General features: G+C 42.0%; 2 protein-coding genes across 15 annotated transcripts in view; both read right to left on the minus strand.

Moving 5' to 3' along the window:
- LOC110393628 (cytochrome c oxidase subunit 6C) lies at positions 284-6372 on the minus strand. Of its 2 annotated transcripts, XM_021386696.1 has the most exons (4): positions 6216-6372; positions 5375-5502; positions 3166-3304; positions 284-418 (listed from the first exon to the last, which is right to left on the minus strand). In XM_021386696.1, the coding sequence occupies exons 2-3, from the start codon at positions 5486-5488 to the stop codon at positions 3185-3187; spliced, it is 234 nt and encodes a 77-aa protein (XP_021242371.1). In that variant the 5' UTR covers positions 5489-5502; positions 6216-6372; the 3' UTR covers positions 284-418; positions 3166-3184. The 2 variants fall into 2 exon arrangements, with proteins under 2 accessions (XP_021242371.1, XP_021242369.1); XM_021386694.1 differs by lacking the exons at positions 284-418; positions 6216-6372 and adding an exon at positions 2054-2367.
- The window catches only part of RGS22 (regulator of G protein signaling 22), a 70945-nt gene continuing 58836 nt past the window's right edge, over positions 7572-19680 (minus strand). For 5 of the 13 annotated variants that reach the window (XM_021386682.1, XM_021386677.1, XM_021386678.1 and 2 more), the window contains one exon: positions 7576-18553. The gene's annotated coding sequence lies outside the window, so the exon portion shown is untranslated. Of the gene's footprint in view, positions 18554-19680 lie in introns of all 13 variants that reach the window. The other 8 variants (XM_021386683.1, XM_021386680.1, XR_002435064.1 and 5 more) reach the window with 7 other exon arrangements.

A 19680-nucleotide genomic window follows, 5' to 3' on the forward strand; every position in this document is an offset into this window, starting at 1 on the left:
CTCATGCTTCGTTCACTTCTGAAGCCAGAGACCCTTCCAGAAATCCAGCCTCTCCCTTCCTGTAACAACCACCCTCTTGCACATTCCCATCAGCGGCAAAGACAACCTAGCCATCACTGTTTAAGAACATACTTTTTCAAATATGGCATTTTGCCAAAACAAAGATGCAAATAATTCCGGGGGGAAAGAACACTAGCCTTAGGTCTCTAGCATAATTTATGAAGACTTTCCACCACTCTTGCCCATATGTAAGCATTCTGACCATTAATGAAGACAATTAAGCTTCGCTGATGTATGTATTTTATTTATTCAGATACATTAGAGCACATCATATGCTGAAGTGCATTACTCTTTAGAATTCGGTGAACAAGTGAGGTTCAGTCATCATGTCTCCTTAGGCAGAAGGGGATCTGTGGATCTGCAAGATAAAAAGAAATTAAGTTATGCTGGACAAACTTCATACTCCAGTAAAGACATTAGTAGGTACGAAAGCAAAGCAATAGAGAGAAATGTTTATGTGGTAGTTTAGTCTGGAGGAATTCCCTCTGTTATTTCCTGACAGTTTAAGATTCACACACCCTTCATGTGGCAAACAGAAGTGAAACATGGAACAAATCAAGAGCTGGAACAATCCTGCACAGCACGTCAGATTCACTATACATGCAGCACTGATAACTGAATCAATCTTGCTAAGGGCCTGAAAGAGAAAGGAATGCAGCTTTCAGAGAGAAGCCAGAGAGGAAACAAGTGGTGTAGGCAACCTACCAAGGAAGGAAGAAAACCAAATTCAAATTGCTTCTCCACATTATATTGAACACAATCCAAGACCAGCTGTGCTCCAGGACAAGAGTCATGCAAGTGGTTAGCACCAAATTCTTAACTTGCCCCTTTATTATATTCCTGAGCACACTCTAGAGGTAGGGCACTCCCCAGACCTATACCTGGTTTCCTTTACCAGTACCTCCACACAGTCCGTGCCAGTAGCTGAAACTGCAAACTCATGCATCAACACTGAGTTCTCTACGTCCCCAGCAGGAAGAGACTCAGTGCAGCATTCCAAACCAACACCTTTACTAACGAATCCCCCTCCCTGCCTACCATCTCCTCAATTTCAGAGGTAAGTACTGATTCCAGAGTGAACACTAAATGAAGTTACAGCACTGTATTTACTGCCCCATACAGAATATATTCCAATAAAATGAGAGCAGATGTAGAATATGCATGACCACCATACCCTTTAGGTAATATACCATCAAATCCAACCTCCACCCAACTTCCATAAATAACATCTAAATTTCTGAGGGAAATGAAAATGCCTTCCATCTGTTTTGTGTACTTGTCCTTCTCACAGTCTTTTCAGAATATTTGAAGCAGTGGCATTGTTTGCTCCTTTCTCCTACTATGCTGTAGAAAAATACCAATTCTTACATAAGCAGGACAAGGAATAAAAAGCACCAACAATTCAAACAAACAAAACGACATATAAAGATTTATCCTTCACGTTTTCTTTTGAGCCGGTGTAATTATTAAGGAATGGTAGAAATGTTTAGGAAACATTTAATTTTAACAGGTGCACGCAATGTGTAACTTGATTTTTTTAAGCCCCAAATGGGAACATAAGTAGAGTGGAGCTCTACTCGCACTGAAAAATCCCGTTCATGATTCCAATTAAATATTTAACATGGATCACTGTTGACAGTGTTTGTTTCAAACGATTTTACCACCAGATGGCCTTTCTGAACACTCTGATGAAGGCCACCTGACTAAAGAATGCAATCCAGTGTCTAGGAAAGTTAAAAAGTCCTTATTTGTTAGCAAGGACCAAAGCAGAGGCAGAATTACCGAGATTACAACCAAGTAAATTTGTCATTTCGTTATTTACCTTTTCTGGAGTCATTACCACTAGAGCACAGACACTCTTTCCTCAAGGGGAAAGGAAGAAAAAATAATCTGTAAGATGGCTTAGATAGCTGGAGCTCCGCTTCTTTCATACAATTGCGTTATGCAGAAACCAGATAGTTGTAGGTAGTCACACGACAAAATTTCTTGCTAATAGTGTTAAGTACAAATGTTTTATTCAATCTTGCTGCTTCAAGCAAACAGGTTGAGAAAATCCAGCTGGACAGGATAATTAGAGCCACAGATTATCACATAATGATCACAATATGAAAACATTCCAAAAGCATGAAAAAGCTATCATCCTAGATTAGTCTGAAGTCATTTTAAGAGAAGCAGAGAACTCAGCGTAAGAAATCTCGACAAAGAAGGGGGGAGGAATTCTTCATTGAGTTGTCACATCATGAGCCTGCGCAGTTGGCTGCGTGCTTGTTAATAACTATGACAAGGTTGGAATCAAGACGGTTTTTCCTGGTGTTACGATAAGAAGGAAGAACAAAGTTTGGTAGTGCTCTTACAAAAGGCAGCATGGTAAGCACTATGAGAAGAGTACCCTGAACAATGCTCTACTCAAGCTGAGTGCAGCAAGGCAAAAATCTCAATCTTAGTACGCAAGACACTGCGTGCCACTGTGATTTTTAAAAATACTTACATGTATGTAAATGTATGTATTTAACACATGCATGTATGCGTATTTCCTCTCACGAGTAGTTATCTTTCCCCTCTCACCAGCCTCAAAAGACAAAAGGATGTGTGGAAGCTGTCTCCACTTCTCACATAGAGATCCATGCTGTGAGGGAGAAACAGCCTTTCCATTTTCTCCTCCGCTGTACCGCAAGCACTACAAGTAGTACGTTTTGACAGCCCAGAGCAAAGCAATTCAAGATGTGATCATATCAATATAATAGTGGTATCAGGAATGTCTTATACAAAAGCTTTGCTGCTTCTCCATGTGCAGACAGAATTGTTCCAAACACTGCTGCATGAGGAGGGAAAGGCCTGGCATCACTCTGCAGGCCTGCTACAGCACCCGTGTCGTATCACCCAAAAGTTATTCAGGAGATTCCCATTCTGCCCTTACTCCCCCTTCTCAGTTCCTATGCTTCTTTATGATTTTATTACCCACAGCTCTGTTGAGGAGTGCAATTTCTATCTTGTTTTCCTTGGGAGCACGTTTCTCTTTGCCAGACAAATGAGAAGTACAAATGGAAGCACAATGTTTCACTAAAACAACCCATCCTTCCCTTCTAATAGAGAGTAGCCTATTACCTGGAAATGCAGGTTACCATCATTTGGGCGGTGCAGACTCAAACACACCAGCTGCTCTCATGACTTCAAAGTCCTTCATGGGATCGTAGTTTTTATAGAACTCTGCATAAGCTCTTTTTCTGGGTTCAGCAACTCCAAACTAGAAAGTAACACATAGAAAATTAAAGCTTGCAAAGCTTTACAGGTGGCGGTGGGTTTGTTTGGTTGCCTTTGGTTTTTTGCTACCACTGCTGTGATTTTAGCAGTGGATATCAGCCTAAGCAGCCTCAAGTTCAATGACAGAAGCTAGTAAAAAATGGCTTTGTTCCAGTTCAAAATTCACAGTTCAGGCTTCCTGACTGCTGGTCTGGAAAATAATGTCCACAGTGAAACCTTAAAGAGATAGCACATGAAATGTTTAAGATCCAGAAACACTTTGTCTATACTGATAGCCAGCCTGATGATAGTTCTATACGTAGCACAAACTGGTATGGTAAGTTCTGAGTATGCCTGTGGACAGCTGCACAACTGTAACTCCAGGTCAAATCACGGAATGGCTTGGGTTGGAAGGGACCTCAAGGATCATCAAGCTCCAACCCCCTGCCACAGGCAGGGCCGCCAACCTCCACATCTAATACTAGACCACGCTGCCCAGGGCCCCATCCAACCTGGCCCTGAACACCTCCAGGGACAGGGTGTCTGCAACCTCTCTGGGAAACCTGTTCCATCACCTCAGCACTCTCTTGGTAAAGAACTTCCCTCTGATAGTCAACCTAAACTTTCCCTCCTTCAACTTAAAACCATTTCCCCTTGTCCTGCCATTATCTATTGTTAAGAGTTGACTCCCCTCCTGTTCATAGGCTCCCTTCAGGTACTAGAAGGCAGAAGTGAGGCCACCCTGCAGCCTTCTCTTCTCCAGGCTGAACAAGCCCAGCTCCCCCAGCCTGTCTTTGCAGGGCAGGTGCTCCAGCCCTCTGATCATCTTTGTGGCCCTCCTCTGAACCCTCTCTAACAGCTCCTTGTCTTTCTTGTACTGGGGGCCCCAGACCTGGACGCAGTACTCCAGATGAGGCCAAATGGCATCCCAAAATAACTGACTACAGTTCAGCTATACTATAGGGTAAACTATGGCGGTCTGGTAAAATGCTCCTTGGGTACTCACTCAACTGAGGCAAGAAGGATACGCTCAAAAAGCCAAAAAAAAGCGTGAAGGAAAGTTCAAGGTGGGTTTGGCCAACAGCAGTGAACAAGTAACATAGTAAATTACTACTGACATCAGTTACTTGTTCTGAACATGGTGCACTGCCTTCCTAGTGTGTTAATGTAAGGCTGCCACATGGGTATAAAAATCAGACTGCTGAAGGACATTTCATCACAAACAAGCCCACCTACCTCTCATCAGATGTGTTATGTAGATGCTGAGCTTTAAACTGTGCAAGGTTATTGTTTCTGACAGGCATTTGTTGGTCTCGACGGAGTTTGACAGTGCTGATTTTGTGATAAACAACCCGATGTTAACTTAATTGTTAGTCATTTTTATCGACAGTTTCTTGAGTATTTAAATGCTACTAATAGTGCATGCACAAGTTCAGTGGGTGAAGCAAGACCCACTTCTTCCATGAAATTCACAGAATTTATGTTTCCTAATTCCCTATGATAAAAATGCAACACGCAAGATCCCAGAAGTATTTTTTATCTTTGTCAGAAGGCAAAGTACCATAGGAAACAAACCGTTCTGCAAGCTGGATTATTCTGGAAACATTAAGTTCCATTCCTACATGCTGCTTCAAAAGAAAAAAGGGCCACAGTAGTCCTCCCCTCACTTGAGCATAATGGGCAGCTTTTGTGACTTGCTTATGCGCAAGGTTTCTAAAGTCAGTCTAAAGACAAAGTAAGAACTCTCCAAGGTCTCTGATACCGTGACAATGTCACAAGCTACCTAAAGTTAACATGAGGAGCATCACTTCTGTGGATGACCACAAGCAGCCTAAGACAAAGAGACCTGAGGTTAAGTTGTCACCAACTGCATGATTTCCAACACAGCGTAAGGTATCAAGTTATTCAGATCACTTCTTCAAATGAGGATTACAAAGATTTATTTACATTCTGGGAACATGCTTACAGAAATACATTTCTAAAGCTTTCTGATGAAAAGCTCAATGAGGCAGCATCACAAATTTTACAACGCTCCGGTGAGGTCACTTTATAACTGAATGAGTCGTGATCTCACCTTGTACAATGCCGCACATCCTAAGGACACCAAAAATGCCCCGAAGAGGTGAAACTTCATCCGCCTGGCCAAAAGGCGGCGCATCTGGGGCTTAGGCAACAGCGCAGCAGACATACTGACTGTATTTCCTAAAAGAACAGGAAAAAAAAAAAAAGGAAGACAACGGTGAGACAAGGAGTTCTACTTAAATAAGCTTCTGTCACTCTGCTTGAGAAAGGTCACAGCCTTCTGTGCTGTGCAATAATTATCGATACAACATAAGCAAGAGAACCCCCATTCAATTGGAATACTTAAGGGGCAGCATTCAAGGACAACCTGACGGTGACGGGAACCTGGGCATGCGATTATACTCTTCCCACCCAGCGCTCACGGCAGCAGGGCTGGCCCTGCCTGCTCCCCTCCCTGCCGGACCTACCACTCCAGGCCCGCTGCCCTGCTCCCATGAGAGAGGACAGGAGGAAAGCATCTGCAAACCGCAGTGTAATAAAGGACTTTACCAGAAGCAGTGACCGGAGGGCTGGGGGGGCCCTCTCGCATTTCAGGGCAACCATGGCGAGCCGGCGCCGCTCCGCGACCCCTCGAGGCGCAGGCACGCCGCTGTGCCGGGACGGAGGGCCCGCAGCGCCCGGGCCGGGCTCAGACGAGCCTCGCCGTGGCACCCCTCTCACAGAAGGCACCCGCCGGCGCAGGGCCCGTCCTCGCCCGCCCGAGGGACGCGCAGAGGTCACGGGCTGCGGCGGCGGAGGGGCGGCTGGCGGCCCTCAGGAAGAGGGCGGGAGGGGCTCCGGGCGGGAGGGGGCCCCGGCGGCAGAGGGAGCGGGGGGCGCGAGCGCGGCCTCACCTCAGCGCGAGCCCACCAACGTCCTTCCGCCCCGCCAGCCGCGCGCCCTCTGCGGCCCCGCCACTGCGCATGCGCGGGTAGGGCCGGCTCGCTACGGCGAGCGGTTCGGCTCAAATCCCGCCGTGCGCGCGCTACCTGAGGCGGGGGGGGGGAAATGGGGGCAGTGTGCCGTAGGTGTCTCGGTGGTTCTGTGGGGGGGGTTCTGAAGGACTCCTGGGGTGATGCCGCTGTGCTGAAAGGGCCCTTCCCTCACCTCTTCTCCCCAGACAAATGGATGTAGTACCACAGCACATGAAATGACATTTACAGAGTGTGCTAAGAAGGAATAGCCACACCTAGAAACACACCGAGCTATTTGTAATCACAGAACTGTAAGGGACCTCTGGAGATCATCCAGTCCAACCTCCTGCTACTACACGTTCCCTAGAGTACATTACACAGGAAAGTGTCCAGGTGGGCTATGAGTATCTCCAGAGAAGGAGATCCACAACTGCTGTGAGCAGCCTGTTCCAGGGCTCTGTCACCCTCACAGTAAGGAATTTTTTCTTATGTTCCGTTGGAACTTCCTGTGTTCCACTTTGTGCCCATTGTGTCTTGTCCTGTCCTGGGCACTACTGGAAAGAGCCTGGCCCCCATCCACTTGACTCCTACCCTTTAGATATTTATAAGCATTGATAATCCTTTCTGTGCATCCTTTCTTTGTACCTTCTTGGAAATGAATCTTGCTGTGTTTCGCCTGGGGTTTCCACATCGCTGCCTGCGTGTGGTGGTGTCACTCCTTTTATTTCTGGGAGCCTCCATGGGATTTACAGCAAGTGCTGTGGATGCCATGAAAGCCTGAAGGCTCCCTGTGCAGTGAGGCATTTGCTCAAGCCTTACACACCTCTGCCAAAGCCAGGGAATCCTGACTGCAAATGACAGAGGACATAGGCCCTTAAAACTGGAGAGAAGGGCATTTTGTTTAATGAGATAAAAAAGGAATGTGTTGGTAGAGAAATCATACAGCCCCAGCAACAAGTGAGGGGAGCAGTCTTGGCAACAGAATTTCTGAACTGAGAAAACGTGGACATCATTTCTCAAGGTGAAATAAAGTTTGCTACAATAAATGAGACTGAAATGAAGAATGGCTGTCCAGGAGTTTCTCAGAAAGCCAAATCTTACTGACATCATGCAGAAAGAATGACAAGATAGAGACACAAGCTGATCGTATATCTACATCTCTATCTGTACACCCACGTCCAGAAGGGTACTGCTGCTGCTGCTGAGTAAGCAGGTGCCGTCATTCAGCGTGAGCAGGAGAGCTGGCTGGGGGCTCTGCAGAACTCTGCTCAACTAGACCCCCCATTACACAATGCAGAAAGAGGATGAAACTTTTATTGGAACAAAAGCATAGCAAGCTTTGAGGCTGCAATGATTATAAATTACATATGAGGAATTTTTCTCTCAATGACAGTCTTCGTGAGACAATGTTTGGGTAGACGGACCTAGGTCTGCGTATAAGGAAATCTGATGACTCTTTGTAATAGCTTACTTCATGGCTGGCCAGGTCATTAAATTCTTTTCTGTGTGACCAGTTTCCCCATGTGCCTGAGATAGTGCTGGCTAGACATCTTTGTGTTATAGCTGAGATGCTAAATGAAGTGCTAATTGTTATTATTCTTTGACGTCATTACTGTGGAATATAGAGCCAACTCCTTATTGTTCTGTATAAAGGGCAGCTCAGGACTGTGCAAATATGGGTACAGGATACACTGGGGGAAGAGCCATGGACAGCGGGCAGAAGTAAACAGCTCCACTAAGTCAGCACTCAAGAGTTGTTCCCAGTCACTCCAGTTTCTGGAGTTCTAAGGCTGAGTGCCTTTCCAGACCTGCGCTGACTCCATGCATCCAACTGCATCAAAGCAAATAAACCTTGTGAAAACACTCAGGCATACACCACACAAGAGGACAGCAGTCATCTCCTTCCCAGTCCACGCAGTCCATGAGGTTTCTGGCACCTGTTCCTGTTGGTTCTTGTTCATGAGTATTAGGACTGTTTGTTCCAAAAGTGCTGCAGTTACCAAAACAGAGGCTACAGTGCTCTTTCTTCCCCAAACTTCTGTAGCACCTGCAACCTCCTCATCTGCTTTCTCATGGTGTCCTTGAAGGAGATCATTTTTGAGGAAAGCAGGCGTTATTGCTAAATCATTTCTTGCTTATGACAAATTGAAATTTTAAATAAGGCTTACCACTGAGAGAAAATTTAGGCAGTGAATCCTTGTCTTTTCCACAAAGAGTGCCAGCTGTGATACTTCAGATTGTGCTTTCTGTGGTGTGGCCTGGAGCCGACTAGGAACAGGACTGTGACTGTCAAGTGATTTTGTATATGCCACAGAGTCTTTAGATACTCATAATCTGGATCAAATTAGAACCAAAAATCTGCTGGAAAAAGATCACATGGGACATCAGCAATTCCCTGAGCCAGCCGCATTCCTAAAGAGTTTATTATGATATCTACCTCTCTATCTCAAAAGAAAGAAAAGAAACTAAATAATGCTGGCTGGTAGTGATGTGCCACATATGAAAATGCATGCATTTGTGCTCCTCCTCCTGTTCCTGTGCCAGAAATTAACTTTTTAAATACTCTTTTGCTACAGCTGTGTTGACATCAGTCAATAGCAGTGTTGAAACAAACAGAGATACTGTGGCACAAGAAGATATTGAATAAAATTGGAATGGCAGCTGTACAAAAATTAAGGGTGAATCAATTATTCCTAAATGGAAAAATTCAAAATTAGCAGGGGAAAAATATTTTCAGGCTTCCAAAAGGGCATTATAAACAAAGGAGGGAAAAAAAAGCAAAAGTTCAAGTCAGAATAAATGGAGGAGACAGGGATTTCATAAGCCTTTGTTGATTCTGTGCATGTTTCTGAAGTAGAAAAATCTCAAATAAGCCATTTCTTAAGCTTAGTCCAAGCCATAAAGAGACCGATTTTGGTAATTTTATATAGATATATAGTGATACAATTACATGAAGGGCTTTGCGTTTGGTACCATCAAGTTCTATTTTTTAAAAAGAGATTCTGCTGTTTCCCAGTTCCCAGCCTGCCATCAAGTCGCAGCTAACATCTGCATTCATGCCTAAAAACTAGAAAACACACCACGATCCACAGCATAGACATTAGCATTCACATGATAGTTCTCTTTTCTTCGTTCTCTTTTCCTTATTCTCTTTCTTTCTCTTTTTTCCTCTTTCTTTTTCTTTTCCTCTTTATTTTTCTTTTCCTCTTTATTTTTCTTGTATCATTTTTACCTAAAAGCATAGCTTGGGCAAACTAACTTGCCAAAAACATGCTACATTATAATTTGCTTTCTTAGAAAAAATTAAGAAAAACACACCCACAGAGACAGCTCCTTCCAGTCCCTGTTCCTTGCTCAAACCCCTTTGACTGATGCAAGGGTTGTTTTTTTTCTTTTTCCCCTTTGGGGTTTTAAATGTTTTCTAGCTTGTCTACAAAGGGAACAAAGTCATCAAAACCAATGCTTTTATTCTGTTTCTTCACTCTGTATTTGCTGAGAGATGTCTTATTCTAAGGTATCTTAGTTCCTTATCTTCCTTTTCCCAGGCAGGAACCTGTGGAATTAAACCACCTTAATGGACAAATTTCCAATTTTCTGTTTAACCAGTGAAATATGAAATTGTGGCACATCATTGTTGCAGTTTCTGCAGCCCACTTCAGCAAATGGCAGCCCCTAAGGTAGATGCCATGAGCCTGGGTTCAGCCCAGGGAAGAGCAGTACGGGAGCAGAGTTCCTCCTTCTGGAAATGAAAGCAAGGACCACAGCATAAAGACAAAGGGCAAGCTTAGCTTGTCATGTTCCTTTCCAAAGCACAGTTCAGTTGACGTACTGTAACATGGTTTTGTTTCACATCATCATCTACAATATGGGAATGTTATTGTACGAAAGCAGTGGCCTGCCTAGCAACCCCAGTGGGGCCGTACATGCAAGCACTTGGTGCATGTGCCATTACTGCCCTCCTTCATTATAGATGTTTTGCAGTAATTAAGCAGAAGATGCATATGTACCTTTCAGTAGAGCAAAGCTACTGAAACAAGCAGTGTTCTTCATACTTTGATAGGGTTTGGCTGAATCTTTGGTTGACTTTTATTTTCCCTAATCCTGAACAGCGATCATCAGACCTCTAGGAGAGCAGAAAGTTACCAACTACTTCTGTTTGTGAAGCTATCGTTCTGTTTGAGGAATTAATCCTGACAGAAAACTATAGACCAACTAATCGATGGGTGTAAAGTAGTGGCTGTGAAGGGGGAAAGCCTCCTTCAGATAGCAGACCACACCTGCTCTCCACTGGGTGCTACCTTGGCTTCCTTTGGTTAGATTCACATGCTTACCCCAGGCAGCCTTAGCTCTGTGTGCCAGCAGAGGAGCAATGTCCCACAGGGAGACCTGGCACAGGTTAGGGACTGCACCTTGAGAGAAGGACACCCCAAAATGTTCTCGTTCTGCCAAAAAAGACTGGCCATGGTCATGCTTCAAGTGCCACTTCTGCAGTCATTTCCTGTAGCAAGTTTTTAAATCTTTTTCTCATAGGTTTATAAACATCTCATTTGAGTCGGTTTTTAATTCTTGTTGAGGTAATGGCATGGTAAATGTTACAGGATGTCGGCAGATTTTCCCTTTGGGGTCTGCAGTGACAATCTAGAAGGACAAGGGGGCATCTCTGTTGTCCGCCTCATCGTTTGCCTTATATCACCATGCTGCAGTCACATCAAGGAAATACCATCCATTTATGAAAAGAGAGTTCATGAACGTGATCGAAAACAAAAATAAAATCACAAGCACCCCAAATTGATGTATTTGTTGACCTATTTATGACCTGATGAATGAATCGTGAGCCTGAGAGCTTGTCTGCTGTTTCCACTTACATCACCAGGTCTAATAAAAGATACCGCCTCTTCCTAAAAAAATGACATTGCTTTTGTTTACGCTGGTGTTGGAAGAACCTGTCAGCTTAGGATTGCTATGTTGTGTTAAGGCTCCATAGTCTTTATTTGATGTCAGATGGTACCGTAAATAAAATAGGTCATTTTTAACAGTCAGAACCTTGGCAATCTTTGAGAAGGGCAGCTGTCAGGAAGTCTCTGGCTACAAAATCCCCAGCGGAGCTAAAATCCAGGTTGGGTTGTTGTCCCAGGTTTGAAAGGTGAGGTTCAGTCAGAAGTGTACAGTATACAGAAAGCTGTGAATCATCTGTTGGTGTTTTTTTAACAAACTTGTTATTGACATACATTTTTAAAAATACGCACGCTGAAACCAGTCTGTTTCAGCTTTACTGTTTTGTTTTGAAATAATCTAATTAGGAAATTGTAGATCTCAGGTTTCTACTGCACTGAAATTTTTGAGCTTCGTTATTAACAAAACTGACAATAGATAACAGCATAAACGAGCTTAGTTTAACATATTCTGATTAAATAAGTTTAGGATAAATTTTCCGAAGACCAAATGGCCATATTCAGTATGGCTTTACATGTAAATGGGTGGAAAAATTGCAGCATTTTTCCAAGCAGGAGGCATGAGATTACTATAATCCATAGCCTCCACCGCAGTATTAATTAGCATGGCTCACTAACCAAGGACGTAATATTTGTAAATGAAATTCTAGAAGGGCATCAGTAAAGAACAGGATGTTGAAGCCAAATGGAAAACATGAACCAATAAAAAGGCTGAACTAGCTAGAAGTGCAAGCTCAGCCTTTGAAGTTAGTTCAAGTACTGCATGCTTTAATTTTGGTGTAATCTTATGAAGGGGGTACAAACAAGAACTCAGAAACAGATTTTGTAACATTTGGCCCAATTGTAGATGAATCAGTTTGTTGATGGTTACCAACAATTGCACTGCCAGAGAAGCTGTGGTCTTTGTTAAATTAGATTGAATAATTGGCTTCAGTGGGAGTTTCGGGTGCAGAGCAAATGAAGTGTCATGGCCCTTGACTGTCGTAAGATTCCTGAGCAGAGGCTAAGCGTTTGCGCTCAGAACAACCTGAGTATGGATTTGGAGAAAATAAGTCCCTCAAGAGTTCATCTACTCATTCCTCTGCCCCAGCATGCGTCTGAAAATACTCAGTTGTTCCTGGCAGATGTGCATACCTTATCTGTTTTTAGGACCCCTTTGATGACAATAAGGATACCAAAAGCTCTCTGGGTAGTTTATTCCAATGCTTAACTAGTGTCTCGGCATATCGTCCATGATTAGTACTATGCTGTCTTGGCAAACGCAACTAAGCCTGTGTATTTCTGTGTTTTGATCGTGTTTCACGTTGTTTCAGAACATACTTTCATGCGGAGCTGCAGTGACAAAAAAAAAAATGCTGTTTCCTTCTTTTTTTCAGGGGGAAAAAAAAGGTTTTTTTGGTTTTGTCATTTGGAGAGCTTCCTGAAGGCCTGCTAGTGCCAGGTGCTGAGTACTTCTGAAGACTGAAATTAAGAGAATATTTTTCAAGATATTAAGCAGATTTCAGGATCAAGCAGCCAGGAGTTAGGATGATCTCTGAACTGGAAGATATAACTGGAAGATGAACACAAATATACTCGTCATTTTTAGATCAAGTATTCAGCTCATTAGCTTGAAAATACTAATCATTTATCACAGTCTTTAGTGAGTGGCCCAACATATGCTGTTAATTACGACTTTCTCGTTTGAAAGAAAAAAAAAAACAGGAAAAGTTAATTTTTTCTTTCATATGCTTTCTACAGCCCAAAGAACTCCTGAAAAATGCACTTCTTTTCTCTTCCCAGCAGCCATGCAGACCTCTGCAAAGAGCCACATGCCTCAACAAAGAAAGCGTAAGGACTCCATCCTCTGTAATGCAAGTACAAAATAAATCATTTTGATGAAACAAAAGACATTCATTTTCAAAAAATTATACAGAAGCAACACAGTGGAAAATGTTATTAGGAAAAAGATGATGTACAGTCCCATGTCATTATGACAGTAAAATAATTTACTGAAGTACAGTCATTTTATGCATATATGTATATAGTGTATATACATGCATACAAACACACGAATCTATGAAGTAGAGATTTTTTAGATACATATACATACCTACACACATATATACACATTCAAAATGGTGGTGTACATTACTGTAGAGATGTGACAGATATGATTCCCAAAATAGCTTTTTCAGGGACGAGTGCTACTCAAACCAGTCAGGATTAGGGGCTTACAAAACCAACACTGATCACTTTGGTCTACAGCTGGGATGAAACTTGTTTGCTTGCCTACAGGTGAAAAATACAAAGTATGCTAGAAGCTGGTTGGTTCCATTTACCGAGCCACGGGCACCACAGACTATTTTAATGAACATTTCCAGTGAAATCTCTGTATTTACTGGCTTTGACAGATGAGGAATATTGCACAAGCTATTGTGTGCCTGTGCATTCCTTGAGTGTGATGCTGTGTTTTTTTTCTTGTCTTGTCATTTGTTTCATTTAACTTTCTCATTAATGGCACAATTGCTTTGCTTTGTTAAAATCCCTTTTCTGAGAAGAGCGCGTTACTTTCTTTTTAAACTTCTTGCCAATAAAAGTTTTTCAAACGCATATGGTACAGAGGAATCGTGTACGAGATCATTTGAGAGGGAAAAGAAATACCTCAAATTAAAAGCACAAATCCACTTACTACATTTGCTTTTGGCTTGAAAAGTTAACATGAGAAGTGCACATAGTTCATCGGCACACTGAACAAATACATAATTAACATGTGGAATAAGCAATGTTGTTGTCAACACTTTCACATATGTCACCATGAAACTTAAATATATTTATTTAGTTAGAGAAATGCAGGAAAATCCAAGTAAATGCAGCCTGCGCTTGAGATATAAGTTAGCTTGGTTAAATGAATATTAAAAATGAGAGAATCTCATCAATTTCCTTGACTACCCTTAACATATTATGACAGCTTAATGGGTCCCGCATAATTCCAATCTGCCCTAACACTCTGAGAAATTATTACTTGGTGGAGAAGTATCCACTGTGGCCATTGTGTAAATGCTTTATTAAATCACCAGTAGGAATCAAAATGTTTGGTTTCATTAGAAGCTAGATAGAAAGTGTAGATTTCAGTGTTTTCTATTAATCCAGTGTGCAGGACTGACAGAACCTTGTTAGAAGACCATGTAATAAAAGGAAAAATAAAAAAACTATATAGCAATACCATGTGGCTTCTGATTTGGGAAGTACAGTTTAGCCTATTAGACATGGATCTGTTCCAAAAGTGCACATTCAAACAATCATGCATGAAGGACTTAGAAACACAGATGTGAATTATAACTCTCTGAAATCCTGGGAATGTTCTAAATCAGGCCATTAAAGGTAGGCTTGAACTGTGAGTACAGATCCAGATCTAAAATTTTTGTTCAAACCTGTCTTTCCCTCACATTTTTACAACCACTACTGAATGTATTTAAACCAACAATGTTCCATAAGCTTAGAAAAGAAACGTACAGCCCCACCTTAGCTGTATTCAGGTGTGATTCGCAATGACTGACTAAAAGCATTTCTATAAAAAGGCAGAAACAAAAATCATCAGTTGAATGTAATGGGTCAGCTTAAAGAGGTCACATTCAAGATGGATTGCTGCAGCTATGTTAGCACTATGCACAGTGATCATTTTGGCCTAGTATTTAACATTAGAAACATAAATAACAAAGATTATGTTTTCTGAATTTGGGACAGAACTTTGAAGCACCTAATCTGTTTTCAATCATTTTTACATACCAAAAAAAAAAAAAAAAAAAAAAAGCTAAAAAGCTCAAGTTTTGACTAGAATACTAGAAGGCTGAGGCTGGCCATCTCACAGTGTGCAAGTGATAGAAAACAGATAGAAAATGTCCCCAGGTCTATCATGCTGTATGAGACTAAAGGCACAAACAGAGCTCAGTGTCTTAGGCTGCTCCCATTGATAGTACCCTAAGAAACAGTCACAAAAAAGAAAAGATGACGAGGGCTGTGGAGGCACTGGCACAGCAGCATTGTAGAGAGACAAATGAGAAAGCATTCTGCTCCTTTCTAGATGCTCTGGAGACCACCACTGCCACCACACTTGAGAGGTATGGTAAGTACGCATGCCAATAACATCATCCAGCACTATATGTCTTCAGGAATTCATCTCATAGTCTGATGCTTTGTGTCATGCTGTAGCAGGACAGAAATCAAAGCAAAATGTATCGAGGCCCTTAAGCAAGTAGTCGCAACTTACGCTGATACCAGAAGTAGTCAGTGATCAGTTTCAAGACTGCACCCTTTATGCTAAGCTGTGTCTGGCATGCAAAGATTGTAAAATATTTTAATAAACATGCCAGGTTTGATGAGAGAGAAGTGAAATACACAGTAATAGCATCTAAGTGTAAATATTTATGAATCCAAATGACGGTTGAAAAAATTGCAAAATAGTTCCAATATGCTGCATTTCTTGGGAGTAAACAACAAAAGTCTGATTAGACTCTGTATTTATTTAGGTTCTGTATTTTGAACTCCACTAAAGCATAAAACCAAAACCATCCAGAAAAATTTCTACATTTGTAGGTTTCTAAAAATATAGCTGTTTTTATTGTCTGTTTTGCACAGAACTGTTGTTCTCCTACAGTGCTGCAGATTTCCAAAATTCCATAGTATACATAGTTAAACTAAATAAGGAATACATTTTTATTTTTCTAAAGGGAGAGGTGCTAGTTTTACTGAGTGAAGCTTTTCTAGACCTTTAAAACTGCTGAGCTCACTTTGGTGATGGATCAGCAGCCTGACAGGGAGTGTATCTTGAGAACAAGACCAAAAGGCAATAGCCGTGTAAGCGAGCTTTCTGATGTGACAGGGAGTGATTCTTTAGACCAAAGCCATATAGTTTGTCTCTAGACCTGGTCAGTTCCTGGGCTGTCTGCTGCCAGTGGCAGTACTCATTACTTGACACCTGGAGAAGATACTAAAAGCACCGTTCTGTTTCAGATGTACCACTGAATAACAATAATGGGGTATTTGCCTTTGTATGAGATTAGATTTGGTAATCCAGAAATGAAAGAGTCCCTGTCTCTTAGTATTTCCCTGCTCAATCACTCTATTTTTCTTTAAAAATAAAATGGGAATCATCCTATGACATATATTTCTAGCATTACTAACAGATGTGGTCATCCTCAGTTGCATACTGAAGAAATGGTCTATAAATGTATACACACATGTACGCGTGCGTATTTATTTCAGTTAACATGGAGACAACTGCAAACTGGATGGAAGGCTATCATTTGTTTGCAGAACTTTGAAATTCTGATCACTCATCAAGTACTGCTCTACTCATCAAGTACGTAGCGTGTTTTTGATTTTGTTTGTTTTTAAGTCATAGGTGTGTAGCATAGTAACCATCTGGAACAGCAGTTTGTGCAGTGGGGTTTGGTAAATTTTCATTAAAAGTTTTGTAAGGTGGAAACATACAAGGAGTTATGTATTCTGTGACAAATATCAGGATAATATTTTTAATTTTATAAGTCATCTGAGTATGATTCAAGTAAAATCTACCAGCATTTTCTACATGTTATTTAACTGTCTCAAAATGCCATGAAGGCAAGATTACAACAAAACAGAAACTGACTGCCATGCCCCAGCATTTGATTGCATGCACTCTACTGACCACAGCAGCAGAAGGTGGCTGTTCACATGTTTTTTAGACTGACATACATCACTGCATTTGTGGCATTTCATGATGATTCTTTGCCTTTCACATTAATGAGTGGTAGCCCACACAGCACCACATGTGCTCTGCTCGCTGCAAGATGCTGCATTCCACTCTCCTCAGATGCACTGAGCGTTAAAGTTCAGTGCATCTGTGAAATTTGGGATAACTTGAAAAACAGAAATAGGAATTTTACATTTTACTCCCTTCTTGTAGCTTCCACCCAATATTTCTTTCTCAGGTAACATCACAAAAGCAAACAATACATACACAGAAGGAACAGAGATAAGCATGAAGCAAACTGTTTCTGAACTGTGTGGAAGTAGGAACCAAATTGATGATCTCCCTTATTCCTTCTTTGAGGCTGTGTGGGCAGGGGAACTACAGCCCTGCTGTAAATAAAATGCACATGCTCCTTCCCTGCCAGCCTCTCTAAAGAAACTTCTGATGGAAATCCCATACAATACCAGATCACTGTGCTTGAAGAGTGAAAAAGACTATCAGTGGACTTATGCTGTCTCTCCACACTGAAGAGGAAAGCATTCCTAAGTTGTCCTTAGCAGGATGATCTAAGAGCTCCAAGTGAAGGCTCTTGATTTCTGACAACTCACAGAGATTCCTTCTCCTTGTCCAAGAGGCTGGGAAGAGGAGCAGAAGACGATCCCGTCCCTAACTGAGGGATAAGCTGTTGGCAACTCAGCAAGCTGGAGCTCACTGATCTAACTTTTTCTTACATGCACTAGACACATGTAGAGAAGAGTAGAGCCAATGGCTTTGTGGCTGGTGAATGATGTTTAAAGTGGTCTGAAAAGTCCTGTCCCTGCCTACCAATTAATTCTGCCCCTGCCTCTTTCTAACTCCCCAACATCAACTCTACCTCAGCATTTTTATAGCTCTTAAAGATTTAAAAGAAGTAAAAAAGAAGGGAGAACTATGAGAAGAGCTATGAATTCCCGAAACCTTCCAGTGTGTACTACCATGGGAGGAATGACATTTTATAAAAGTTATCAGTTGGATCCGCATCCTGATGTGCTTTAAGTCTTTCATGTGGATGAGGAGTCAGAAATGAGGCTGAAGTGTACTTTGGACCAGAAATGAGACGGGACCACGAGCAAACTACAACAGGGTTTGATTTTAGGATAGTTCAGACGCCTCATGGATTATTCTTGATGAACATAAGTTGTATGAATCATAGTACTGAGACAACAGTGTGCTGAGATAGACTGCTTCAGAGCTGTCAGTTAATGCGGTGTTTTATTTTTTCATTAGATTAGGCACTGAAAATTTTGGCTTGATTATAAGATCTTTAGTACTGTGACTAGATTCATTGTTTTTACTCCACACACTTCATGGAATCTTATTGACTTGAGCCTCAAGGTGTACTGTTAAACAAATAAATGACACAAGAGTCAGTATCACAATCATGTTGATAAGGAATAAAGTGGAAGATGTTTATTTTCTACCCTTGACTACCCTCATGGTTCTTAATTATATTCCAAGTTGTTGTTTTTGCTCCAGAAGTAGGAACACACCTTGTACACACATTAGTTTTGTATCTCTTGCCCACCTGCGCTGAATGTCTCTGCATTTCCTTCCTCAGGGGGATTTTAATCTGCCTGAAAAAGGTTTCAGAGTGTGATTGCTGTGTGGCAGCCAGTTGAAATAGTCAGAACAATTATTCAACAAACGCATCAAAAATTGTTAGAAAACATCTGAGAAACAAGGTGTGGTGGGTTGGACCTGGCAGCCAGTCTCCCACCCAGCTGCCCCCTTACTCTGCACGAGGGGAGAAAATAGGAAGAACAAGAGAGAGAAAGGTCGTGGGTCAAGATAAGGAGACTACTTATCAATTACTGTTGCAGTCAAATTAGACGTGAAGAGGAAAAATTAATTTATTGCCATTTAGAATAAATAATTACTGATTTGTATAGTGGGAAATAAACAATTGAAAAAAAAAGAAAGAATAAGAAAGAAACATTTCTGTATTGAGGGAAAACACTTTTCCTTCTCTTTTCCCAAGCTCAGGTACTCCAAGACCCTCTCTTCCCCTGCTTGTTATCACTACAGGTCACACACAGCCCCTTTGGTGAGGCAATGGGCAGTGCAATGGGGAAGTTGTGGTATGTACGTGGCAGTTCCTCTGCCTCTTCACCATTTTCACTCCTTTCCTCTGCTCCATTGTGGGTTCTCCTCAGGCTGCCCCTCCATGAATTACAGAATCACAGAATCACCAGCATTGGGAAAGACCTCCGAGATCATCCAGTCCAACTGTCCACCTACCACCAATACTGCCCACTAAACCATGTTCCTTAGTACCACAAAGCACCTCCTCCTTTTCCTTCTCCTCATCCTCTCCTGACCTTACTGTTCCTTTTGCTGTTTTTTACTCTTTTTATTCTTTCCTCCTCTTTCTGGGTTTGTCCTTTCTTAATTTTTGCCTTACAGAGGTGCCACCAGCATGGTGGGCTCAGCTCTGCGGTGCGTCCAACGCTGAGCCTGTTGAAATCAGTTGTATCCAGCAGCCCCTGCTCTGTCCTCACAGAGACCACCCCTGCAACACACCACTACCAAACCTTTCCATTTATATTCAATGCGCAAGGCGTGACTTTCTCTGTAACTAAGTGGAGAGAAGCTGTCCCATCAAAAGCAGTGGTGGTCTTTTGTAGATATGTTGGCCAACATGCAAAGTGACCAGATTAATACACAGGTGAGGAGAACTACCAGAGAGTCATGAAGGATAAGG

The sequence above is a fragment of the Numida meleagris genome, chromosome 2 (genome assembly GCF_002078875.1).
Source record: "Numida meleagris isolate 19003 breed g44 Domestic line chromosome 2, NumMel1.0, whole genome shotgun sequence".
NCBI lineage: Eukaryota > Metazoa > Chordata > Aves > Galliformes > Numididae > Numida > Numida meleagris.